General features: G+C 40.8%; 3 protein-coding genes across 6 annotated transcripts in view; 2 read left to right on the forward strand and 1 right to left on the reverse strand.

Annotated features, from left to right (window-relative positions):
* On the forward strand, positions 1 to 9385 carry nr2e1 (nuclear receptor subfamily 2, group E, member 1). The gene is made up of 9 exons (XM_046872452.1): positions 1 to 1482; positions 4318 to 4463; positions 4976 to 5063; positions 5196 to 5431; positions 6175 to 6321; positions 6455 to 6551; positions 6856 to 7005; positions 7133 to 7238; positions 7368 to 9385. The coding sequence occupies exons 1-9, from the start codon at positions 1425 to 1427 to the stop codon at positions 7528 to 7530; spliced, it is 1191 nt and encodes a 396-aa protein (XP_046728408.1). The 5' UTR covers positions 1 to 1424; the 3' UTR covers positions 7531 to 9385.
* Positions 9386 to 11448: 2063 nt separating this feature from the next.
* snx3 (sorting nexin 3) lies at positions 11449 to 20498 on the reverse strand. The gene is made up of 4 exons (XM_046874286.1): positions 20272 to 20498; positions 14262 to 14357; positions 13876 to 14000; positions 11449 to 11584 (listed from the first exon to the last, which is right to left on the reverse strand). Exons 1-4 carry the CDS (start codon positions 20431 to 20433, stop codon positions 11479 to 11481), a joined length of 489 nt encoding a protein of 162 aa, XP_046730242.1. The 5' UTR covers positions 20434 to 20498; the 3' UTR covers positions 11449 to 11478.
* A 307-nt stretch (positions 20499 to 20805) lies between these two features.
* The window catches only part of afg1lb (AFG1 like ATPase b), a 33072-nt gene continuing 26748 nt past the window's right edge, over positions 20806 to 27129 (forward strand). For 3 of the 4 annotated variants that reach the window (XM_046874280.1, XM_046874283.1, XM_046874282.1), the window contains exons 1-4: positions 20806 to 20950; positions 22487 to 22821; positions 26119 to 26170; positions 26244 to 26345. In XM_046874280.1, the coding sequence (XP_046730236.1) occupies positions 20866 to 20950; positions 22487 to 22821; positions 26119 to 26170; positions 26244 to 26345 (574 nt within the window). In that variant the 5' untranslated portion in view covers positions 20806 to 20865. The remainder of the gene's footprint in view (positions 20951 to 22486; positions 22822 to 26118; positions 26171 to 26243; positions 26346 to 27129) is intronic. The other variant, XM_046874281.1, reaches the window with a different exon arrangement.

Below are 27129 nucleotides of genomic sequence, written 5' to 3' on the forward strand. Positions count from 1 at the left end.
AAGCAGGAGCGCACCGACACCCGAGCTGCGAAGGCGTTTGAGGAACGCGTGTGCGCAGTTACGCCGGTCATTCTGCGCGCAAGGGATCGATCAGAGTTCACGGGTGGAAATACTGACCCGGTGATAAACTCTGGATTCGGGAAAGAGAGAGAAAGATATAGAGAAAGACGTTCGTTTTGGTGATGCCTGGCGCGCACACGCGCAGTGCACGCGTCAGAGCAGCGCGTTTACGCACGTCCCTTAACGCGCTCAGCTCCTTACCCTAGCGCGAATTCCAAAAGGAAACCGGAAATGGTGAGGAAAAAAAAAAAAAAAAAAAAGAAAGCTTTGTGGCTTATAAGTAGCCATGTAACACCTCACACGGGCACGCCAAGGCGCGCGCAACAGGTGCCCGCGCACACGGCGTGCCAGCGTCGCAGACAAGACGCCGCGTGGATCAGCGTCGGGGGGTAGGGGAGGGGGCTTGGACGACTCGCGCACAGGTCGCCCGTCGTCGGCACGTCGTAAACTTTTTTGTAAACCGATCCCGGAGACGCGACGCTCGTGGCGAAGAGAAGGATAACGAGGCAGTGGATGGAGGTCCGTGCGCGTGTGTCGGTCTGCTTTAGTAAGCTTTAGTGAGCAGACCAGAACACCACTGCTTCCACCACTCGTTCCATCACTCCTTCTTACACCACTCCTTCAATCATTACCTCCACCTCTCCTTCCATCGCTCCTTCCTCGGACAACTGACGTCATGCGCAAACGGAACGCAGAGTAGAAAGCCTAAGTGGGCAGAGGAAGTCGGGCTCTCCTCCCACCCGCCTTCTCTCTCTCTCTCTCTCTCTCTCTCTCTCTCTCTCTCTCCATCTCCCTCCCTCCCTCTCTCTCTTTCTCTCCCTCCTCCAGTACTTCTCATACATATTACCAAAGCCTTTAATCTGACGGCACACATCACAAAGTCAGCTTCAGGCTTCAGGCTTCCCCGCATTTCTTAGCTCGTGCAAGTGTGTATTTGCGTGTTTATGTGCGCGGGCGCGCGTATGCGTGTGTGTGTTGCGTGTTTCCCCCACCCCCGCAACTTGGCTTTAGGTTCGTGTCTGAGGTTTTGCCAAGGTACCTGGGCACACACACACGCACACACACACACACACACACACACTGGTACACGTAGCAGTTTATCTCTGCATGGAGAACCTGCCTGGACATCCCCCGGAGTTTAACGTGATCCGTCTGCAGTCATCGCAAACTCACGTGAAAGAGGAAAGGTGGAAAAAACAGGGTGGATAAAAACAAATCTTGAAAGACTGAAACCAGCTGCCGGACAGTGCAGGTTACAATTTTTAAAACAAAAAAAACCGAGAAAAAAAAAAAGAGCAAACAAAAAAAAAACAATTGTAAAATCTTGGTGTCTGGAAGAGTTTCGGGTGAACCTGAAGGCCAGGATGAGCAAAGCTGCCAGTTCAACAAGTGGCTGTTTGGATATTTTAAACGTCAAATCCAGTAAGTAAATCCACTTTTACTCCTTTTACACAAATCAGACACAACATCAGCATCGTGTAATACAGATGTATTTGTAGAAAACAAAATGAGTAGGGGGGCGAATATATTTGCTTGACTTAATTTCTTGGATGAAGTTCGAACCTGATGACTTTCCAGGTCCTTATGACCTCCCTGTCGGTGTGTTTCACAGATTAAAATAAAGTTTATCTAATCAAAAATATTTTTTTTGTCGAAAATGCTTAACTGTGATTCACTGATTATTGCTGCAGCTGTTTTTTGCTTACTTCGGGTTTAGTGTGTATGCTGGTGTGTGTGTGTGTGTGTGTGTGTGTGTGTGTGTGTGTGTGTGTGTGTGTGTGTGTGTGTGTGCACCTGTCAATTCGTTTTTCGAGGCAATGAAACATGCAAGTACGATGCAATAAAAATAATATATATACAAACAAACAATAAAAAACAATAATTACATTATAATTTGAGTAGTTATTATTTTATTAAAAAAAGAAATCCGTCGAAAATATATTTCAAGTAGTTCTCATAATAAAAAAAAAGATTTACAGAATATACCACACACACGGTGTTCCAAAATTATATAAATACACACATTTAACAGCTTTATGTAAATGATTCGGGATTTTTATACATTATTATTTAATTTAAAAAATACAAATAAAAAATGAGTCCGCTGTCGGGTGTTTAAAAAATTCAATCAGCGCATTCGGGAATTAATGCAGTAAAAGTTTCGAAAGTTTTTGGCATTTGAGCGCAAGTTCACTGTAAAAAACTTGGATGCAAAAATACCAAAATGGTTTTTAAATAGAGAAAAAAAATTCAAATATGTATACATTTTAAAACATATTTTACCTGGTAATTTTTTTTCTCTCTAAGCTGTTTTTATTAGAATTTATTAGAAACAAAAACTTATGAGTTGATGGCGAGTTAAATTCTTGTGATAATCACTGTATATGTGTACTTGATAAAAATAATAACAATAACAATAACAATAATAATAATAATAATAATAATAATAATAATAATAATAATAATAATAAAAATAATGATGCAAACTCCCAGTGCGTGTAAATTCCCAGCTAAAGCCAGGAGCTAATCAGGTATGATTTCTAATAAAATTACTTCGAGTAATTACAACCCATTTCTTCCCTTTTCTTTTTTTTTTTCTTTTTTTACACCTGAAGCAAACCCGTCTTCTGTAACACTGACTGGAAAATGATAGTCTGAACACGCAACTTGATGTAAACTGTGCGTAAAGCACGAAAAGAGATAGATAGATAGATAGATAGATAGATAGATAGATAGATAGATAGATAGATAGATAGATAGATAGATAGATAGATAGAAAAAAACTGCAACATCTCGCATTTCGTATTTGTTTTTTTGTTTTTTTTTTAAACAAAATTTAATAAAAGAAAAAATGCAAACAAGGCAGCAAGTGCGTTAAATATTTTTCCCAAACTTATTGAGAATCGGAAATAATAATAATAATAATGATTATAATATTAATAATAATAATAATAATAATAATAATAATAATAATAATAATTAAATCCATTATATTTGCCTAATTCGAGAAAATATAAAAAAACAAAAATTCGGGTCAAAACTGAAACTCGGATTAGTTTTGTAGAATAATTGAACCACTTTGAAAGTGGTTAATAATGTTATTGTGTGGTCGTAATGAAAAATTAGAGGTCAAATTTGTTTCCATTTTTTTTTAAACAAAAAAAATAATTTGTTTCGGAGCGAATACTCGAGAAAGCGATTTTTTTCCATCAGCACGCCTCTCCCCCCCCCACCCAAAAAAAAAAAAGAAAAAAAAAGAGAGAAAAAAAAAACAAGAAAAAGAAACAGAAAGCAGAAAGTCATTGTTTTGCCCTGAATGCTTGCTGAGCTTTATCTGAATTCCCATGCTACCGTTTTCAGGACGGGTCAGTGCAGAATCAATGAGCAGGTGGACATATGTCAGTAATTACACGGCCGTTTCTCTAAACGACACCCCCACCTCCTTTCCATATACATGCAAATACACCTCCATTAACGGATTTAAATACGGGGGTGGATGGGTGGATGGAGAGATGGATGAAGGGGGGGTGGAGTAAAAGTTTTATACACACTCACACAAGAAGAGGAAAGAAAGAGAAAAAACATCACAATTTCATTTAGTCCATCCTCATTTGCATGCACTTCATTGGAGGCGCGTATTGACTCCCGCTCCGGCGTGTCCCTCCGGTAATCCGCGGGGCCGCAGACAGCGCGCAGAAAGGCAGCTGTCGAGCTTCATTATGAAGGCAGCACTGGCAAGCTTGTTCACATTGGTCCAGTCAGACGAGCCTCAATAGGGGGAAATCATTAAGTTAACACTTTCCCCCTAATGTCGCCTTTTGTGCCCGCGGGCCCCATTGTTTTATTGGGGAAGAAAACCTGCGGCACTGAGGAGCTTCACGCAAAAAAAACGCACCATCAGATATATACACCCCTGGGGGCTGGATTCCCACAGGCACGGGGCTGCTGAAGAACCTGTGCTTGGTGTGAAATCATGTCTTTCGAATGGGAGCTTCATATCATAACCATAGATAGCTATTATTATAATTATTATAATTATTATTATTATTATTATTTTTGTGGTTGTTGTTATTAATATTATTATTAATCATATTATACTACAATAATTTCTCGGAACACTACTAAATATTTTAGAAACATTTGTTGTGCATGCAAAAATTACTATTATTATTATTATACAAAAATGACTGAAAATATTACTAAAGTTTTTATTACATTTGTGTGTGTGTCTATGTTTGCTTGTTTTTTTTATTACAGGTCGCATCCTGGATATACCGTGCAAAGTATGTGGAGACCGAAGTTCAGGGAAACACTACGGAGTGTATGCTTGTGATGGATGCTCTGGATTCTTCAAGAGGAGCATACGGAGAAACAGGACGTACGTCTGCAAATCTGGCACACAGGTGAGTCCTTCTTTGAGTGCTGCAGAAAAGCGCTATATAAATGTAACAAATTAATAATTAATTAATGCAGAGAGAGAGAGAGAGAGAGAGAGAGAGAGAGAGAGAGAGAGAGAGAGAGAGAGTGTGTGTGTTGGGTAATTTGCAGCCCCTCGTGGTGTTTCCTCGAAGGAAGAGGCTGCGTCTATTTCCAAAATAATTGAAAGATTATCCGAGGAGAGTGAGAGAGCCTCCTCCCGGGCCTTTGAGGGCCCTTTGGTGGGTCTAGTGTAACAGGTGTAATCCAATCTAACTGGCTGGATTTGAGAGTGGTAGGCGGGAATGAGATTATTGGCCAAGCGGCAGGGGAGCGAGTCAATGGCCGTCATTAGTGCACCATTTCACCCCCTCCATACCTGTGGAGTGTCTCCCTCCCCTCTTTAGAAGATGTCTCGATGTCTCTCTCTCTCTCTCTCTCTCTCTCTCAGATCCTTTCGCTTCTCTAATTCCTTCCTTTTTTCCTCTCCTGCGTTTAGGGAGGCTGTCCGGTGGATAAGACGCACAGGAACCAGTGCCGAGCCTGTCGCTTGAAGAAGTGCCTGGAAGTGAACATGAACAAAGATGGTGAATAGATGAACTGACCCATTGATAATCTGTTCCATGCTTTCAATCCTATACACTTGTAGAACATGTCTTTCTTTATTTCCTCCCCAAATTTTGTCTTCATCCCCGTCGGTTTGGTGCGGTCCGATCCAGCCGTGCAGCACGAGCGAGGCCCGAGGACGTCGACCATCCGCAAGCAAGTGGCTCTTTACTTTCGCGGACACAAGGAGGTGAACGGATCCTCGTCCCACTTTCCCAGCACATCCATCCCCGGCTTGCACTTCTTCACCACAGTCACTCAACTCGAGACTCACAGCCTGGAATTAAACACCGTTCCGAACACTCCGGAGCGCCAGGGCATGGTGGGGCTCGCTCAGCCTACTCCCAAAGTAAGCTAGATATAAGTGTGTGACTAAAGACAAATATATACATTATATATTTCTACATATATATATATATATATATATATATATATATATATATATATATATATATATATACACGTATATATATATATATATATATATATATATATATATATATATATATATATATATATATATATATATACACACAAGGTGGTATCAAAAAGTTTCAAGACTAGGTCCGTCTAAAAGAAAGTACTCTATTTATCTACGTTTACATCACCTTCAAAATGGTCCCCTCGCACAGCAAAACACCACTCCCAGCGTTCCTGACAATTCTGGAATGTGTCCAGGATATCTTATTTTTGAAGCATGTCAGCACCTTCTGGGATTTGCGCCGGATTTTCGTCAAAACGCGACCGAGTAGGGTGAATGCGGAAGTGATATCACGTTGTTTTCGGCAAAAAACTCACATGTGAAGAGAGCTCAGTGACAGGGTGCGCACGTGGTCAGTTCAGCCCCAGCCCCCGATGTACAAATGTCTTTTTGCACAGACTTGTGAAGATCGGTGCTCCCTGTGACTGTGCGTTCAGCCTTGAGCTGCCTTCTGTTGCCGTGTTACAAATCTAGTCTTGAAAATGTTTGATACTAACTATATATAAATATAAATACATATTGAATGAGTGTGATGGCTTCATATGAGCAGTATTGATTTCCTCAATCTTACTGGTTCATTCCTGTCAATCTGATTATGGTCTCCTCTGCAGTATCCACATGAAGTCAGCGGAACGCCCATGTACCTGTACGAGGTGGCCACGGAGTCCGTGTGCGAATCAGCCGCACGGCTCCTGTTCATGAGCATTAAATGGGCTAAGAGTGTTCCGGCTTTCTCCACACTCCCTTTACAGGATCAGGTAGCAAACTAACAAAAGACTAAATGACAAAGGAAATAAGTGTGTGTGTGTGTGTGTGTGTGTGTGTGTGTGTGTGTGTGTGTGTGTGTAAAAGTCTGATTTCTTATCACTAATCATAATTTACATTCTGCAGTTGATCCTATTAGAAGACGCCTGGAGAGAGCTGTTCGTTCTGGGGGTAGCGCAGTGGTCCATTCCCGTGGACTCCAACACTCTGCTTGCTGTTTCAGGTATAATATTTCATTTTAGATATCCGGACTAAAAATTTGTGGACACCTGATTATAATAATGGTGCTTTTTGGACATCCCATTACACAACGAGTTCCACATTCCACTCCATTTGCTCTTATAATGAGCTCCACTCTTTTGGGAAGATGTTCCAGGGAGTGTTAAAAAAGTCAGGTTCTGCTGTAGATGAGATAGTGAGGCCTTTAGTGCCATTTAAATGCAGTCCAAAAAGTCATCAATAGGGTTTGATATCCACATTGCTAGATTTCCAAAACTCATAAGCGAGGATCCTCTGTGTTCCTTCAGGTATGACGACAGAAAACACAGAGTCCCAGAGGCTAAACAAGGTGGTCTCAGAGATCCAGGCTCTGCAGGAAGTGGTGACACGTTTCCGGCAGCTGCGGTTGGACGCCACGGAATTCGCCTGCCTAAAGTGCATCGTGACTTTTAAAGCTGGTAGGTTTCGAGCTACCGCGTTCTCGCAACTTAAGGGTTGTCCTCAAATTGTAAAGTAGAAATGTATATGTACGTATGCGTAGCCTAAATGACCTCCTGAAGTTGTTTTTGTTGGTTTATGGCGCAGTTCCGACGCACAGCGGAGCCGAACTGAGGAGTTTCCGAAACGCGAGCGCCATTGCAGCGCTTCAGGACGAAGCCCAGCTCACGCTCAACAGCTACATTCACACCAGGTACATTAGCGATAGTTTCCATTCGGTTTGCTGACACTGGTGACTCCCTCCTTGAATGCTAAACGGATAGCAACAACGGTAGGATTTTCCAAAATTCGATAGAAACCTTGTGGGTTTTTTCCATTCTAGGTACCCGACTCAGCCGTGTCGCTTTGGGAAGCTGCTCCTGCTTTTGCCGGCACTGCGCTCCATCAGCGCGTCTACGATCGAAGAAGTGTTCTTCAGGAAGACGATCGGAAATGTTCCCATCACACGGCTTCTCTCTGACATGTACAAATCGAGTGACATTTGAGCTTTTTTTTTTTGAGGACTTTTTATGACAATGAAATATAAAAAAAAAAATCCTAGATGGAAAAGTGACACCATCAAGTAACAAAACCTGACTTACGACAATTATAGAGAAGGAGAACGGCTTAGAATGCTCCCGGAAACATCTCTCTCTCTCTCTCTCTCTCTCTCTCTTCAGACGGCTCAAAAGAAACCAGGAATAAAGACTGTGAACGAGTTCTGTTCTCTGATGCCGGTCTGAAGGATGCCTCGGGATGCCTAATTCCCATCTAATCTTTTTTTTTTTTAAACCTACTTATCGAGAAAACGTTTGTGATTCTTTCCCTCCCCAAACAATCAGACAATTATGATCAGCTTTCGGACCAATGACCAATAGTTTTTTTGTGTTATGTTGTTTTTTTGTTGTTGTTGACTCGTTGAGAGCTGTGGGTGAAACCATGTGGCTTTCGGCGACGTACACTGTGTTGCCAAAAGTATTCAGACACCCAGCCATATGTGCTTCTTCACCAAACTCTTACCAGAAATTTAGACCATGAAAATACCACTTCCGGCCTGGAGTGGCAGAATAGTTTATATATATATATATATATATATATATATATATATATATATATATATATATATATATATATACTGCCTTGCCAAAAGTATTGGGACACCTGACTTCTCCAGCCGTGTTTGGTTTTCCTCCAAAACCGTTCCCACAAAGCATAACGATGCACCTGCACACAAACCAGCTCCATGACTTATCTGCTTTTTATAGGCTGGATGTGAGTGTGGAAGATCTTGAGTGGCCTCCTATAGAGCTCCAACCCTTTTGAACATGTTTGGGATTAATGTTTATACGGTGACTTCACCTCACTTCCTCACCTACATCAGTATCTGGCTTTACTAAGTGGCCAAATGAAATCTCAAACATCTGGAACATGTTCCAATGGGTTGGATGTGTGTAAAAGATCTTGAGTGGCCTTGCTATAAAGCTCAAACCCTTTGGGATGAATTGGAACACTGGCCCGGAGCACAAATCACCAACAAAATCTAGTGGAACATCTTCCCAGACGATCCTTGTTCATAAGAGCAAAATGAGACTCAATGTGGAACAGGATTTTAAAAAGGAAACTCCATTCTTATAGTCAGGTGTCCATAAACGTTTGGCAATATAGTGTAGGGGTCCAATTAAAGATGCGGATGGAGACAGGTTTTTAAACATGGTGCTGAAATCCAAAAGCTTGTATACCTAAAGTGGTGAATCCTACATCTCCTGAACATTCGAAGCCAAGGCTCATATCGAGCAATCAGGACGAGATCGAAGACAAGCTGGAGGACATCAAAAAACATTTCTTTATGAACAAATAACTACATCTGCGTAGAACGTTGTGGGTCAGCATCAAAGCAGAGGGACTTGAACATCTCTTCAAATGTGAAGTAAATCGAAGATGCATAGGAGTTCAAGGCTGCTGAGAAACAACCCATTTCTCAACGCTGTGGTCGGAATAGATCAGACCTCGTTCTGAAGAAAAGTCGGACTTCTCCAACCCTTCTCCTCTCCTCCACCAGCACATGTGGAACATCTCAAAGCTACATCCTTTACAACCATACTTTCTCAATAGCAATTGGTATTTGATTTGATTTGATATGGTATTTGATTTGATTTGAATAGAAAAATGAAATCTGCCTGTTTTTTTTTTTTTTCTCTCTCCAAAATTTTTGAATCTTATTTTCATGTAGTTACTAACAAACGTCCGGAAACATGTTCAGCACTTGTCTTTTTTTTTGTAGCTTGTAAATATATTCCTTGTTGTAAAAAGTATTAAATTTGTGCAAAATTGTCTAAATATTAGAATAAATATTGAATATTAAAAAAATCCCAAATCTGAAATCTTCATACTTCAGATTTTGTGTGTGTGTGTGTGTGTGTGTGTGTGTGTGTGTGTGTGTGTGTGTGTGTGTGTGTGTTACCAATCATACATAGTAAAAAAAGCTCCGGATTCAAAAAATCCTCCCCTTCCCCAAAAACCCCTGCCTCTAAACTCCTACTAAACAAGGCCATAGAGAGGTTCATGTCTGGCTTGGAGTGCATATTGAACCATCTCTGCTACAATACACCCAGACCTTGAGTTAAGTTGCTGTTCCTCGGGCTTCGAGCACTCTTTGATAAATCAAGGGCTTCGGCCAAATTGCATTTTTTAATCTTTTAAAATTTTTTGGGAGCGCTGAAGCGGCACAATGGGGAAAGAATCATGATTGCAGATGACAATGTTCAATCCAATTTAGCTTCTTCCTTTAATGCGCTCTGCACCGGCGTGGAGCGAAATGCAAGGTTAAAGGGACCAAACGCATGCACCTTCTGCCCGAGTCTCCTTCGAAACGTCAAGCTGTTGTGTAAACATCAACCTTTTAACTGCCGCACAGCATCATATTTCCGTATACTCGATTTACGTGTGCTCTTCTCTATCAGACTCTTCTCTATTCTGGCTCCAAGGAGGTCAATGAACCTCCCCTAGATGTCCGATCAGCTCTTCAAATGATAGCAGGAGACTGATTTCTCCCTGAAACACAGACAAGTGCTTATTTTCCTTGTTTCTTGTGTCTTTATGTAATAAAAATCTTCAAAGAACTTTTGTACATCGCTCTGGATAAGGACGTCTGCTAATTTAAAGCTCAAATCCAATCAGCCAATCAGGTAGCAGCAGAGCAATCCAATAGAAACAATCTGTACAGTAAATTAAATACGTAGACTTTTAGGGGGTTTGGACCAAAAATGTGATTTTGATCACATTCTCCTTGGAACTATGGTGAGCAGAAAAGCATCTCAAACCCTGAGCAGATCCACTACAAACAACCCAAAATATATTAATTTTTCAAGTAAATTTGTTTATTATACACACACTGTAAATAGATCATTAGTTCACAAACAAATCTGTGATAAAGTAAAAGAAAAAACAACCAGCAACGAGTCTTTATCCACCACGAGAACCCAGAGGAGCTTCAGTATGCTTTGGAAGGGATTGAAGATGTGCCCTAGATCTCCATGATGGCTGGTGGTTGAGAACGCTGATATACTCTATGGACAAAAGTTTGTGGACACCTGCTATGTGCTTCTTTTTGAACATCCCATTCCATATTTGGTCTCCATTCACTCTTATAGTAAGCTCCAGTCCTCTGGGAAGAGACTAGATTTGGTGGAGATCGGTGAGATTTCATTTCATCACAAAGGTGTTCGAGCTCTAAATACTTTTGGCCATATCGTGAACATCTAACGGGTAAAAAATAGAAAAAATGGCAAAGAATAATCACAAAAGCTTCAGATCACGTGTGTGTGTGTGTGTGTGTGTGTGTGTGTGTGTGTGTGGGGGGTCTATTGGAGCTTTATAGGGAACAAATAATGGCACAGCGAACATGCACATCAGACGACTCTGATTTTTTTTTTTTTTTTTTAAAACAATATACTTCAGCTAGGAATAAAACAAACATGAACGAAACAGAATTCGGAGAGGTTTGGTATCAACGATGTTCTGAAGAGTAGTGCAATAGTGTATTAGATAGTGATTAAAAAAAGAAAGTGTTAAGCTTTGAGTGTTAAAATATAATTAAAAAAAATAATAAAAAAAAGAAAGAAAGAATGAAAGAAAGAAAAAAAAAAAAGAAGTTCCCAATGACGCTCAAACATATAATTGCATATAATTGCGGAAACGGTTCGGGTTCCTCGACGTTCTTTAATCTTCTAACCTACAAAGAGATCAACAGACCTAAAACACCAGAAGTTTCAGATGATGACCGTGTGCAGGAGCGTAGAAGAGCCGTACGATTCGTTCCGTCTCGCTGTTTATTCAGAAGGAAGAAAAGTTCAGAGCAGACAGAGACTTCTCCCCCCCCACACACACACACACACACACACACACACACACACACACACACACGTACAGGATCATGTTCAGGATCGGGATCGGGATCAGGCATGCCTGATTTTAGAAGGGGTGTAGCTTTTATCCACGGATTCGTCCTGAAGGAACATGTGAAGGCAGCGTTCGTTCTGAGCCAACGGATGACCGGCCACTCTGAGAAAACATCAAGAAGAAGATTCGAGTTAAAGGTTGAGGAGGTACAGAGACGCATCAGTGCACGAACTCTCCATTTTTAAATATTACAATAAAAGTATTGGAACACCTTTGTCCCTTCACTCGAACTAGTAGACCCAAACCTGATCTAGCATGCCAGTGCACGAAGCTAGATCCATGAAGATCTGCTTTCTATGGGTTGGATGTGTGTGGAAGATTTTGAGTGACCTGCTATAGAGCTCATAACCTATTTAGGATGAAATGGAACATCACCTCAGGGCTCCTCACCTACATCACTACCACACTTTATTAAGTGTCTGAATAAAATCTCAACAAAATCTAGAACATCTTCCCAGAGTGCCATCTTCCACCTGCATGTCTTCCCTCACCACATCCATGAACCTCCTGCTTGGCCTTCGTCTGTGTTCTTTTACTTCTACCGCATGTCCCTCCTCTGCACACGAGCAAACATCTCGATCGCGCCTCTCACCCCCTTGTCTCCAAAATGTCCTGCATGCACCGTCCCTCTAATAAACTCATTTCTGTCCATCCTCATCACATCATCTCAGCATCTTCTACTCCGCCAGCTCCAGCTCCATCTCCGCCTACTGTCTTTTTGTCCAAAAGCAGCTTTTCATATTTACATTGACACCAGGAGGACACATTCATACAACTGAGCAGGTGAGGGTTCGGGGGCTTGCTCAAGGGCCCAGCAGTGGCAGCTTGGTATTTGATGGTGGTGGGATTTGATCTTCTGATGAGAAGCTGTCACAACACCTCTATGCCACGAGTACGATTTCTATCATTTCTTCCGGCTCACACAAAACTTCTCTGATCTACAGGAGGTGGGGATTTTACTGGAGTTGGAAACACCTAATCACGTGGCGCCGCTTTACACATGCACTCGCCCTACGTCTAGAAAATTCCGGGACCCGTGGGTGCTGATAACGGCGAACAATGATACTTAATTCAGGATTTTGTGTTTAAAATAAAAGAGAGAAAGAAGGGAGAAAAGAAAATACTTAATTGCTCGCGTATTGCTTTCGAATCCAAACCTAATTTGCGGCTCGTCTGGTATTAAAATTCACACGGGTACGGCAGCGACGCATTTGCACATGAAACAAAGATAACGGCAAAGTCTGCAATCACAGCAAATAATTACAATCGCACTGTAACTTTTATTGTCTGTGGCGGTGTCGGGGTGGGGGTAGTAGGGGATGTGGTGGTGGGGGGCACACGGGATCAAAAAATAAGCACGGGTGCAGGTAAGATCCTGTGAGGAACGAGGAACACACGGCTGTAATTTCGCTCGCAATTATCATAAATTACACAGCGAAAATAAAACAAATGTAGTAAAAAAAAAAAAAAAAAAAAAGAAGAAAAAAAAAGGTAGAAGAAGAAGTAAAGCCGGCTGCACTCGCACTCGGCCTCTCATCAGTTTCGATCCTTTCGCCGGATAATTACGAGGTAATACGGAGAAGAAAATAAAAGAGAGAGAGAGAGAGAGAGAGAGAAAGGGAAAAGTAGAGAGATATCAGCTGACAGGAAAGACTTGTAAGCAGATCTGGTCCTCTGTTTAACTTCAACCTTCATAAAACTTCAGCGAGAGGAAGCAGCATTGTTACCGCACACTTTCTTTCTTTTCTTTTTTTTACAAGCTTTTACAAGCATTCCGTGGCGTTTCAGACCCTGCTACCACTCTGCCTTTGTCATAGATAGAATGAGAGAAAGAAAGAAAAAAAAAAAAAAAAAAAAAAAGAAAAAAAAAAACAGAGAAAGCTCAGTTTCAGGATTTGAAGAATAATAATCGTTTACAACACGCCGGGAGACTTTTGTTCTTTTTCCCCCTTGCAGCTGGACAAATTACATGTTTCACAACTTTATGGAATAAACACACTTCTGGAATAGTGCAAGAAAATGTAATAATTTTTTTTTTTACTTTTTTATTCCTGAAAAGTTTTTGGCAATTTGAAACATCTGAAAAAAATAAAAAAAATAAATAAAAATAAAATAATATTAATCAATTATTTGGGTTTTTTTATATTTTGTTTCAATCTTTTATTGCTTAAAACTAAGATTTTTGGTATTTAAATTATTATTTCACTTTTTTGATGAAGTTTTTTAATTAATAATGAAAACAGTTTTGTGCTTTTAAATATTTAGTGTTCAACACCTGCTGAAATCCTGTGATATTTCCAGGATAAAATATTTTTTGGACTTTATTTGTATCTGTATTTTTGCAGGTTGAATTTGGACGTAGTGAATGTTGGACTGTAAACACTGAGACCTACTTGTTGAGGAACTGCTCCAGGCCTTGCCGCCGCTCCTCGATGAAGGAGTCGTCGAAGATGCCATCGTCTCCCCGGAATGGGAGCTGCCTGAACAGGGCTTTCCCCGGCAGAGGAGGAACGACCACCTGATGAGGTGTAGAAATGGAAAACGTGTACTAAAACACCTCAACTCAATGATTCTCATATTTATATTTACATTTTATAGGTACAGAAGTCATTGAAAATAACTTCCATCTCCATTTGTCTCAGGCTTCACCTCCCTGAGTTCCGTTTGGAGAAGAAGCATAACATGGCTGGATAAGGCGGGTGTCTTATAGGTGTATAATATACATCTATAAACTACTTTGTCTTCTTTTTTCGTTCTTTTGTCCTTCCGTGCTCCTCACCTTGCTCTCTCTCTCCAGCTCTCCTCTGAGCCACTCGAAGTCGCTGTATCTCCGCCTGACGCTCGACTCCTTCAGCTTAAAGATCGGAAGGTTGGTCTGATGAGGAGAAGAAAAAAAACGATCACGCAGTGGAAAAAAAAACATTAAAACATTACTGAAAGAAAACAAACAAATAAATAATTATTGAGGTGAAGAATCTGTAGGAGAGAGAGAGAGAAACAGAAAGAGATAGCCAGAAGGATAGAGTAAACGATACAGTGAGAGAAAGAAATAGGGAAAATGAAAGAGAGAGAGATAGAGTGAGATAGACAGAAATAAAGAGAGATAAAAAGAAAGACAGAAAAGAGAGCTAGAAATTGAGAGAGAAAGAGACACACCGACAGAGAGAAAGACAGACAGAAAGGGAGTGAAATAGACAGAGAGATAAAGGGGTAAATGAGACAAGTCAAAAGATAGACAGAGTAAAAGAAAGAGAAAGAGAGAGGGTTTAAAAGAGAGCGAGAGAAAGACAGAAAGTGAAGGAGAGGTAGAAACAGAAAGAAAGACAGAAATAGAGATAGAGAGAAAAAGATAGACAAAGAGAGAGAGAGAGAGAGAGAGAGAGAGAGAGGAAGCCAGAAAGAGAACAACAGATAGTAAAAGAAAAGATAGACATGGTAAAAGAAAGAGACAGAAATATAAAGATAGAATCAGAACAAGAGAGAGAGAGAGGGGGAGAGAGAGAGAGAGAGAGAGAGAGAGAGAGAGAGAGAGAGAGAGAGAGAGAGGTCTTTTTTTGAGATTAGACGTATGATGGGTTTCTCTCACTCCTCTCTTTCATCATCACATCTTCACTTCACTCTGTAGATCTCGGAGTGATATAATCAGTCCGTCCTCAACCTCGAGTGCAGCTCTTCAGCTTTATTCACAACATCCATCAAACACCACCACCCTGTTCTCCCCCTTCTCCCTCCTTTTCTCTCTCTTTCTCTCCATCCTCATCCTTTCTTTCCCTCCTTCCTAAAGGTCTAAAGTCATGTTAGAAACAACACCTGAGCCAACTGAAATCTAGAAAAAATAAGAATTTGCGAAAAACTGAATCAGTCTTTTGTGTGTGTGTGTGTGTGTGTGTGTGTGTGTGAATGAACAGGTGTGAGTGTAAGTGTAGGGTTACGGTAGTTTTGCTGTTCAGAGTATTTGAGTTATGGTTTCCTCAAAGCAAAGAAGTTAATCCCGAGGTCAAGCCATTGGGTAATCTAACACACACACACACACACACACACACACACACACACACACACACACACACACACACACACACACACACACACGTCACCCTAATGCCCAGCAAAGAACCTGTATTTTAGATTTACTGGGATAATAGATTATATGCTTACACAATACTGTACTATACAACTAAATCCACTTTGAGAGATCTACATTCACCACTACAGATCTACAGCAACTTCTGGAGATCTACATCAACTTCTGGAGATCTACATCACATTCAGGAGATCTACATCAACTTCAGGAGATCTACAGTAACTTCGGGAGATCCACATAAACTTGAGGGGAGATATACACTAAATTTAGAAGATCTAAATTAAGGTTAAGACATACTGTACATTAACTTTTGGAGATCTATAGTAACTTCAAAAGAAGTACAGCAACGGTTAAAGGTTCCTCTTCTTCTGAAGATGTAAAGTTTAAAGACATATTGCACATCAACATCAGGAGATCGAAACATAACTTCAGGAGATCCACTGTATCTTTATAAGTTCCTCCTGCAGAAAACTGAAGAAGCACAAACTCTCCTGTACAACTTCGGAAGATTAACATTAAGTGTGGGAGATCTACAGTAACTTCAGAAGATCTACATCAGCCTTAAAAGATCTAAATCAGCTTCAGAAGATCAACAGTAACTTTAGGAGATCTACAGTAAACTTGAAAGGTTCCTCTAGCAGAAAAACTGATGAAACACAGACTTCAAAGAGAGAGAGAGATAAAAAGAAAATGTCAATAAAATGTACCGAATGAAACTTTAAAATTCAGGCTTTCGGAACGAGAGAAAGCGAGAGATAGAGTGAGAGAGAGGGAGAGAGAGAGAAAAAGGCAGAAACGGCGCTAAAGGGAAAGAAAGAGACCGTCCATTTCATGCGCATCAATCCCGATTGTACGATAGATGCACTAAAAGCGCTTCTTCTTTCAGTCACCCTTCCGAAAAGAGGGAAAGAGGGGTCTCCCTCCTTTCTCTCTATATTTTTTTTTTATAAATCAACCCATCCCTGAGATCTGTGTGCGCGCACTCCGAGGTCGGTGTTTTTTTTGGGGGGAGGGGGCAATGCGGTGTCCTCATTAGGAAGAGAAGAGAGGATAGAGGGGAAAAAGATAGAGAGAGAGAATGGAGAAAAAGAAAAAGAGAGAAAGAGGGGGAAAAAAAGCCCATGTGCTGAAAGGTCACCTCGCTCGGTGTGAGGGTTCGGCGCCGGGTGTGCATTAGCTTTTAGCGGGCCGCGTCGAGTCAAGTTTGAGAGCGCGCATTTGTGTCGCATCTCTCTCTTTTTTTGTCCTCCTCGAAATGAAAAAAAGAAAAAAAAACATGATGCACAATGCCATCTCATCGCATCATGTCTCGAAAGAGAGACGGGGAGACGGACAATACGGCAGCGCTCGCACTTGATGCTTTACAAACCAAACCCCCCCCAACCCCCTCCCCTCTTGGTCGTCTTCTCCGTATTTTCAAAATTCAGCTCCTCTCTCACACTAGGCACACACACACACACACACACACACACACACACACACACACACACACACACACACAGCTCCCTTCGCTTTGTTCCCATAGCATCAACTCCCACTTTTGATACTGTCATCTCAAGTAGGATATGGTGGTCTTGATACAATCTGCCCCCATTACCATTAAAATAGTTGTCTGCGAGGATGCTGTAGACTTTGGATTACACTTGACTGGGACTGACAGCTTCGGCAAGCAAGGCGTTTTTTATTAATGGCCCGAGAGTGAGGGAGAGAGGAGAAAAAGAAAGAGGGTGCTTGGGGGTGAAAAAGGGATGAAGAGGTGGAGGTGAAAGGAAAAAGGGTGAGAGGAAAAAGGAGGGGAAAAACGGGAGTCTCCTGCCTGTAAACAAAGTCCTCTCTCACTCTGTGTCTCCCTTCCACGCTCTGTCCTTCTCTCTCTCACTTTTTCACTGTATCTCTCACTCCTTCTCAATTTTCCTCACACCGTCTCTCTCTCAGCCTCAATCTCATTTTTTTTTTTACTCCTTCTCTCTCATTCTCGCTCACTTTCTCCTTCGATTCGTCTCTCGAACGTCTTTTAAGTTTCACTTATTTCCTCGTTTTCTCACTTCGTCTCTACCTCTCACTCCTTCTCTCTTGCATTTTTTCCCCTCGCTCTGCCTCTTTTTCGGGTCATTTCTCTTGTTCCATTTTTGTGCTTTTTGTTTTCTCTTTCTCGTGTTGTGAACATGTGCGAGGGGAAAGAAAGAGCGATACGGTGACAGACAGAAAAAAAGAGGGGGGAAAATAGAACACTTCAAAACAATTTTTTTTTTTTGAGCCACAGAACAAACAACCGTATTATTCTTAATGTACATAAAGACACTGATATTATTATTTCTGATGAATAAATTAATAAATTAATAAATTAATAAATGAAGCATAAACAGCCGTGACGAGGGCAAGAATGAGATCACTCCGAACTGTTAGCTGCTGGTTTACATGAGCTATATATATCACAATTTTGTAAAATAAATAAATACGTAAAACACGTACATAAAACACAAACTTCTGGCAGGAGACGTGTCGCAAAACTTACGAACGTCAACCTTTTAAACAGGGTCGGGGGTGGGGTGGGCTTCGGTGTCATCCAGTAGGGGGTGCGAGTGGTGAAGGGGGTTCAAATGGGCTTCAGCAGCAGCACTCATTCACTCCACGCCTCTCTCAATGAGAGGATTAAGAAGGCAAGCGTTCATGCACTTACACACACACACACACACACACACACACACACACACACACACACACACACACACAATCCCTGTAACGTGGGATAAAAAAGCAAAAAAAACGCAAAATGTAAATCGTCTCAATTAAAGCACGGGGTTGAGGATAACTTCGGAAAAAGGAAATAAATAAATAACGATCGTTTGAAAACTCTTGACAGCTCGGTGTTGAGAGAGAGAGAGAGAGAGAGAGAGAGAGAGAAAATGGATGGAAGGATGAGCAGGCACTCCCTCATGCAAAACAGGGTCAGCGCAGGCTCCCTGGCACACAATAATGCTGATTACACGCATATGCTAATTATTACACGCTAATCAAGTACAGTAGCTTTAGATTTGGGCTAATGGCTGCCAACGTGCGGCGCTGTAGGAGGAAAGCTATAAATACTATAGGAAAGCCAAAGCGCTCGCTCGCCCGCCCGCCCGCCCGACGCAGAACACAAGAGCGTCTGTCAAAACTTATCAGCGACGCCGAACGACCGCTTGAATTCGGAGAGGCCGGCGAGCACGTCTTCATGAAAAAAAAAAATCATAGTCTTATCTGTGCTTTTGTGCGATCGCGTAACATTCCTGAAGTACGAGCTGAGCACGGAATTACTTCTTGTTCTCGAAAAAACGTCTGACAATACTTCATTAGAAAACATTTCTAAGAAGCTACCTGTGTCCTAATCAAGTTCTTTCAGAAGATTTTGTGCAGGTAGGGCTTGTGCTTCCTAACCACCGAAGCCTGAACCCCGCAAGACTTCTAACATCGTATATACGATCCATCATGTGGATCAAACGTTCTGGTGTGGATGTGCAGAGAGCTTCATCTTGAGGAACACCATTACCATTAAAAGAGTGGTACTGCAGAGGATCTGCTAGTGTTTTAATAGGTGGGATGTAACTCCAGGATCCAAGGTTTTCCAGAAGAACATCACCCAGAATGATGCCTTGAACCTGATCTTCTGCTGTTGTAGTCCATGTGCTTCAATTAGCTGCGGATTTTTATTTTTTAGATCAGCATGGTGGAAGAGAGTTACTGCAGAAGATCAGGAGGTTGTGAAGTACTCAAACTAAGACCATGATGGCCGTGTAACGCTGTTCCTATTAAAACGACAAACAGAAAATAATCTTGCAAAACGTTTTGTTGGTCCAGTGATGTCTGTGTAATGACCAGTGACCATCAAAGTTCTATTATACAGTCATCACTATGGTTCCCCATGACCAGTGATCACCATAGTTCCCAGTGACCAATCCCTAAACTTTTGTTGTTCTTCCTTTCTTTCTTCTCAGCTACATTTTCTACTATTCAAAAAAAATCTTTAAATACCTTCTTACAAAAAAGCCTAAAAAAAAAAACATCTCCAATAAAAAAAAACAGCTCTTCAGGTCTAGTTCTTGTTGAGCGTCAAGACAAAATGTGTTTTATTTCTAAAGAACTGTTGTAACGTTTCCCAGATGGAATTTCCTGGTTGTTCTGAAGGAATCGCAATGCTGAAGATGGTGGATCACCTGCAATTAATTAATTAATTTATTTATTCATTCATTCAATTAACTTCAATTAATTTATTTCTTTGGTAAATTTTTCGATTTATCTTTTCCATTCTTCCATTTATTTAATTTTTCTACTTTTTCCATTTATGTATTCCTCCATTGATCTAGTGCTGACGTAACACGTCAAGATATGCAAAAGCAAAAGCAAAAGCAAAACAAAACGGGGGTCGTGAATATGCAAATCTAAATTGTGGCGTCATCTGGAGGCGCCTTCTGCGCATGCGCCGCCAGCCAACCAACGTCTTGTACCCCTTAAACAGCTTCAACAAGGAGGAAACAAAATGCACGGATTTATGACTTTCCTTAACTAATTAATAACCGAGTAATTAAGCTATAAAGCTTAAATAATAATAAATAAATTAATAAAAAAAAAACGCCAGGCTGCTGCTGTTGTTGTTTTTTTTATTATATTTATAATATATAATATATAATATATAGGACCCAGCTAACATGCTAACGATCTACTAGCACACCTTAAGTCGGATCTCGTAGGTGGTGAATCTCGCCCGTCCGACTCCGACCGTCTCGGGATTGGCCACGTCGATCTCCAGGAAGTTACTCGGAGGTCCATAGGCATCGTTGAGGTTCTGTGGCTTGGTGTAGAGCCTCCGTGTGTCCGCTATGGTGTCCGCCATCAGTGCCCAGCTAACACCTTCCCTACCCTTCCTTCCCCCTGCCTGTTTACCTCCCGCTCCTAACTTCCGCTCAGCTGATCCGCAGCTGACTGCGCGGTCCCATCCCAATCCGCTCTCTCCTCCATACACCACGTGCACTACGCAGTCCAAGACCGAACGCGTTTTAAGCGCCCTACCTAGTGCACTATATATCCAATTTTAATCTGATTGATACAACGCCTCATAAGTGCAGTGGTTCCCCCTACAACTCTTATTTCTACAAACAAAATTCCCCGTTTCAAAAATAAATAATTCCAGACAATGCCATAGAGTGTATTATGTAGTGTGTCCTAAATATATGTTTGCACTCATGTATTATATGTACATATTTTTAACTAATAAAATGTAAGCCTTTCAAATAAAGTTCTACTACTTTGAACCTGAAAAACCAACATGGCGGCGCGCGTGTTAGCAAGAAACTTTGCGAGATATTTTAAAGAGGAATCGTTTTCTGTACGGAATTTTAAGATAGTCACTGGTAAGAAGGCAAACTCTTGAATAAATCAGTAAAAACCATTTTAATAGAATTATAAATCTCAACCGCAGATTTGTATTTGTGTATGTAGGCTAAGTTCAAGTACAAGAGAATATACAGTGTGGGTGTGCAGTACAGACCTCACACACCTTCACGCAATGGTGCATGCATATGAAATAAAATATTTATGCTTGCATATCTGCTTGTTTGTTAGATATTCAATTATAAGTTACAATTAGCTTATCATTGTTTGCAAGGAAATTCTGAAATTCGAAATAAACCCAAAGGTGTTCAGTAGGGTTTGAAATCTAAAGGAAATCACACAAGATCTTCCATACACATTCAGCAGATCTTCATGGAGCTGGTTTGTGCTAGTGATCTTCAACTGCTCAGTTGTATAAATAAGAATCAATAAATTAGAACGTATCAATCCTCCAAATCCAAATGCAGAGTTAGAATAGAGGACACAGTAAAGGATGTAGGCCATGTTTTTTGACAGAAAAGACAACAAAAAATGACGAATGTTAGGCTGAAAAGTTGGACTTAAGAGTACCAGGTGATATCAAAAGGTTTGGAGACTAATGCTGTTAAAGAGTGCTATTCTGACCCACGTGAAACTGGACAAATCTGCCACAGAGACGTTTGACATAATGCTGCAACGAGCCATTCAAGGTGTTTCGAGAGCAACGTGAGAGACCTTCGATGTGCTCAACCCCCAAAAATGACAAAACCGTTCGGCAACTCATGCATGATGATCGTCAGACAACGATCCACATGATCTCACTTCTGCACCCACCCTACTCGCCAGATTTGGCTCCTGCGGACTTCACCCTCTTCCCAAAGATGATCCAGCCCAAAGATCGCCGTTTTCACACCATAGCTAAGACTCAGCATAAATCACAGAAGGTGTCTGACACAGTTCCAGGACACATTACAGAAGAACGCTGGCAGCGCTGGGTTGCTGTGCAAGGGGACTGTTTCGAAAGTGATAGTGTGAAAACGTAGATGAATAAAGTATTTTCTTGTAAACAGAGCGAGTCTCCAAACTTTCTCTAGTATGTTGGTTATGATCGATGAGCAAGTTAGAAAGTCAAACCCGGGACTTTTTAATGTTACAGAATATAAAAATGGATGCTACATGTATCTTGCTAGTCGATCCAGAGACCGTTAATCGAGCTGGCCGACAAAAGTGTCAGTGCGTGCATGGGACAGCGTGTGGTGCTGAAGTTTCTTGTGAAAAAAGGTGTAAAGCCAAAAGACTTTAAACACAGTATGGTGATGAGATGCTCAGCTGTGGGGAGACATTTAAACGGTGTTAACAAATTAAAGCTGAACGTCAGTTCCCTGAAGACGAAGTGACGCAGGGAGGCCTAGGATGGTTCAGGCGTCCTGAAAATCTTTAGTTATGTCAAAAACTAAACTTCTTGAAATTTGTTGATTTACATTTTATAAAAGTCACGGTTTGACTTGAACGCCCTCTTGTAGATCTGGACAGTTCTATAGATTATCCAACTGACTGGTCCTGGTGTCTCCTTCCAGGTTGTTGGATGTGTGAGAAACCCCAGTCCACTAGCCCAGACTACACCACACCCCTCGGACCTGTCGCTCACTACGATGGCCTGGTGAAATCTGGCTTGCTTGTTGAAGATAGTCTACAGAAAGCTGCACTTTGCCAGCTTGAAAAGTTGTGTGGAGAAATGGCAAGATATTCCAACCTCCCTCTCTGTCTTCCAAAGGCCACAGAGAGAAAAACAGATGGTAGGTTAACAGGAGAAGTGTCCAAAATCTTCAAGATGGAGGAAAGAGTAGAGGATGTGGGATGTGGTGCTTGGAGGACAGAAGAACAGGAAGTTGAGGAACGTGAGACTGAAAAGGTACGTGGATTTAAATTGCATTGGATATTTTTTTCAAAGTGGTTCTGCTGCAGTTTTATGGTGTATTTGAGGACAAATCGAAGATTTACATAGAACGAATACACAGATTAGCCCGGAATGAGACAGATAGACACTTTTCCTGTGGATTTTACCAATTTTTTAGTTCTCTGTTCCATCACTTTTCTTCAGTATAACTCCGATCGTACATACATCAACTCAATGTATTTGAATGAACCTTTCGCTCAACCTTGAGTGTATGTGTAAGTAACAGTGCCTTTTTATTTAATCCTGAGTGTGTGTTTGTGTGTGTGTTTGTTTGTGCAAGGTGTGTGGGATGTCGGTTTCACATGAATTAATTTTTATATTTCATGAATTTTAAAGGTCTATCGAGGTGAAGCGAGAGGCTTTGCTTCACAGTGTTTCAATTATCTTGAATAATTGTTACCTTACTTTGTGAAATCAGTCACGCAGACCCAAAGGACATATTTGATCACTCAGAAGATGAGACTCTGAGCTGTTTAACGACATCAAAAATAATTTATGCTTGTCTGCTCCAAATATCATGATTTCCACGAGCCGCTCGATTACCTGTTGGCGGAGACACATGGGTCATTTTCTTGCCTGCATAATTAAAGATGGATTAGCATGAAGAACTAGCTAGTATTTGGTGAAGGGTTCAGTTATATAATAATACACAGCAATTCAGTGGAGTTATATTAAGTCATATAAGTCTAAAAGTCCATGCATTACAATATATTTTTTGGTTTCTCGTGATCTCAACACAAGTTTTTTCTCATTACCCCCACCCACCCATCCACCCATCCATCCATCCATCCATCCATCCATCCATCCATCCATCCATCCATCCATCCTTTTATTTATGGCTTGGTACACAGAATCATAATTCAACACAAACAACCCCAGACCTTCCTCACTCTCTCTTTCTAGCCACCATCTCCAGCATCTCCACAATGGATATCAAGGTGCTTCCAGGCCAGACAAGGCCCTTAGGGAAGACCTTACACTTAGAATGCATGCTAGACCCATCCTAAACTAACTGGCTCCATATAAAACAGTTGTTTATATCGACAGGAATTGCTACCTCACTGGGCAAGACATTAGGCTTCTGATTAGAAGACCTGATTAGAAGAAGGACTTCTTGGCCTTGAGTTCAAATCCCAGCACCACCAAGATGGCACTTCTGGCCCCTTTATCAAGGTCTCGAAGCTCAAGTTGTAAATAAGATCATTGTAAGGGGCATCTACCACATACCATAAATGTAAGTGAGAGAACATACAAATTCTCCAAACCTGAGTCTAGAGTTAGAATGGTGGAAACAGTAAAATGATGTGGGCTGTGTTTCTTGGAGGAAAGAAGAACACAAAGTGGAGGAACGGGACACTGAAAAGGTGGACCTAAAAGTACATGTACACCTAGAAAGCATACTTGACAGGAATCTTATTTACACTGCTCGTATCCCTGACCTCATTCTTCTCTGTCATTACCCAGAACCTGTGATCTAATAGGTGAGTGTTTGGGGCGTAAATTAACCGGTAAATTGATCGCGTTGCTTTTCAGCTTAACTTTCTTTTCACCACAATGATTAGGTTGGTTCCTTGTTGCGTGATAGCGGAGAACCAGCTGCTGGGTGGAGAAAATTGGATGAGGGCCAAATTGGGAAGAAGAAATAGAAAGAAAATGCTTTATTTTTATTTTTTTATATGTATATGTTACCTGGCACTGATATATGTAATTATATACTGTATGGTACAAGACGACAGACATTCTGTAGCATGACTGTAAATTCAGAAAACATCAGATACCAAGTTAAATGTTAAAAAGCTAATAATGTGTTAGATTAGTTATATAGAAAACCTCATATTCCTTTCTGTCTTATTCCTGTATATATATTTTATCCTCATAGATCTACTTTATATTTTTTATACTTTATATTTTAATTGTTATTTATATATTCTATTTTTATTTACATGTTGGACAGTCATAAAGAGCATTTCACTGCATGCACTCTGTATTAACGTGTATGAGACAAATTTGATTGGATTATGAGATGGGATTTATGGATACGCTTCTTTTATACACGAGAGACAGAGACTTCAGTCAGAAAAGCGATACCTGACTAACCATGGAGTTTATATCAGTTGTGGAAGCTTGCTGGCTCTGTTTGACCATTTTAGCATGTCTGGGAGTCAACAAGGGGTTATAAGGCCGTTGCCACTTTTCTAGTACTTCAGCACAGGGGGAAAAATGTAAAGGAAAAGTGATGCTGACTAAATAATCTTTTGTCTCATTTTTCATCTGTTAGCCTTTTTGAACCTAACTGAGAAGGAGGGACCATTTGAGACGCCATGTTTCCTGGGTGCCCCTTTTATTGAGCATTCATCTGAGAACAATCACAAATACATAAATGAAGCATGACACAAGTGTGTCACGCTTTATAAAACATGCAGCAGGCTATAAAAATAGCCACGAGACTGAAAATACCCAATAATTAAGAAGCTTTAAAGCAAGTGGAGCTGTAATGATCCTGATCGGAAAGCGACGCGAGTGTAATTTACCCCCACGCAGTGTGAAGAAAAGGTGGTTAGAAAGGCAAAAATTTCTCCAAGGATCACACTCGGAGACCTGCAGAAGTTTTTGAGGGACCAGAAATCTCCAGATCCACTATTAGGCCTATTCGTGATATGAAAACTTGCAACCTGTAGAGTTTTTTTTATATAGATCCTGAAACGTATGCAACAGGAGTCAGAACCTGGATTAAAAATACGTTCTGAGATCCTGAGACCAACACAGAGCTTTTTTTTTTTTTTTTTTTTTAGAATTTGTATCTAGAAAATAAGTTTATAGGATCATTCATTACATTTGATGGAGAATTTTAAAGATTTTGCCAATGTTTTACCTCAAAACTGATCTCAGCAGGCCAACATTATTCGGACACCCAACTTTTTCCACCCATATGTGGTTCTTCTACAAACTGCCAGCAAAGCCTCCGTGAAGATCTATTTATCAAGAATTGGATGTGTGTGGAAGATCTTGAGTGGCCTGCTATAGAGCTCAAACCCTATTAGGATGAATGTGAACACCACCCCTGGAATGTTGGAGCTCATTATAAGAGCCAATGGAGACTAAATGTGGAATGAGATGTTCAAAAAGGATGGTCAGGTGTCCACAAACCTTTGCCGTTATCATGTATAAACACTAAACCTTTAGTTTCTGTTCATGCAGAACGAAGTGTGTTTTTATTTTGTCCGTGACTGTGTACAACCTGTTGTCCCTCAGGATCGTGTGAAGCAGCCTCTTCCTCGTGGATTCTACATTCATGGTGGTGTTGGTGAGTTCAGAAAGATGATGTTTAATTGTAATCTTCAACATTAGTACATTCTGGATGGTTTTCTTTCCCCCAGGCACTGGAAAAACTATGCTGATGGACATGTTTTACTCCCACGTCAAAACTCAGAGGAAAAAAAGACTCCATTTCGATGCCTTTATGTTGGACGTACACAGAAGTACGTCTCTTTTCTTACTCACTGAAATACAGTTCAGGTTCATGTTCCACTGATAAAGAAATTCTATCTCTCTCTCTTTCTCTCTCTCTCTATCTATCTATCTATCTATCTATCTATCTATCTATCTATCTATCTATCTATCTATCTATCTATCTATCTATCTATCTACCCATCCAGCCATCCACCCACCCATCCATCCACCCATCCATCCATCCACCCATCCATCCCTCTATCCATCCCTTTCCATCCATAGATGGATGAATGAAGATGAATAATGAATCCGTCCGTCCGTCCGTCCGTCCGTCCGTCCGTCCGTCCGTCCGTCCGTCTATCTATCTATCTATCTATCTATCTATCTATCTATCTATCTATCTATCTATCTATCTATCCTGTTCAATCATCACACTTCAATTCTATTGAACTGCTCTGGGATGAACAAGAAATCTCCAACTAGTGAAGAACATCTGAAATAACGGCAAAGTGTTTTACCTGAACGTTTGGAGAAAAAGTGTGTAAAGCTGTTCTTCATGCTGAGGGAGGACTTTTCAATGGAAATAGAGTCTGTAGGACATTTATATTTTTCATTCATTTGGATTTGTTTGGTCCAAAATTTTATAGCATTACGTTTTGCATAGAAACAAAAGGAACGTGCACGTGTCTCTTAAAATCCATAAAACAGTAGAAGATCCACACTTACATACAGATATATACATATAATTTATAGATGTTATTATTCAAAACTTACCCTTTGATTCACACCATCTTGTTTTTCTCACTTTTTTAC

Source organism: Silurus meridionalis, chromosome 18 (assembly GCF_014805685.1).
Source record: "Silurus meridionalis isolate SWU-2019-XX chromosome 18, ASM1480568v1, whole genome shotgun sequence".
NCBI classification, from domain to species: Eukaryota; Metazoa; Chordata; class Actinopteri; order Siluriformes; family Siluridae; genus Silurus; species Silurus meridionalis.

Bases quoted from the DNA above. Each gene is read 5' to 3' on its own strand.
- nr2e1 (XM_046872452.1), top strand. From the start codon at position 1,425: ATGAGCAAAGCTGCCAGTTCAACAAGTGGCTGTTTGGATATTTTAAAC. The intron at 6,552-6,855 runs GTATAATATTTC...GTGTTCCTTCAG, and splicing joins CACTCTGCTTGCTGTTTCAG to GTATGACGACAGAAAACACA. The intron at 7,239-7,367 runs GTACATTAGCGA...TTTCCATTCTAG, and splicing joins AACAGCTACATTCACACCAG to GTACCCGACTCAGCCGTGTC.
- snx3 (XM_046874286.1), bottom strand. From the start codon at position 20,433: ATGGCGGACACCATAGCGGACACACGGAGGCTCTACACCAAGCCACAG. The intron at 14,358-20,271 runs GTGTGCTAGTAG...TCTCCTCATCAG, and splicing joins CCTACGAGATCCGACTTAAG to ACCAACCTTCCGATCTTTAA. The intron at 11,585-13,875 runs GTAGGTCTCAGT...ATGTTTTCTCAG, and splicing joins CTGGAGCAGTTCCTCAACAA to AGTGGCCGGTCATCCGTTGG.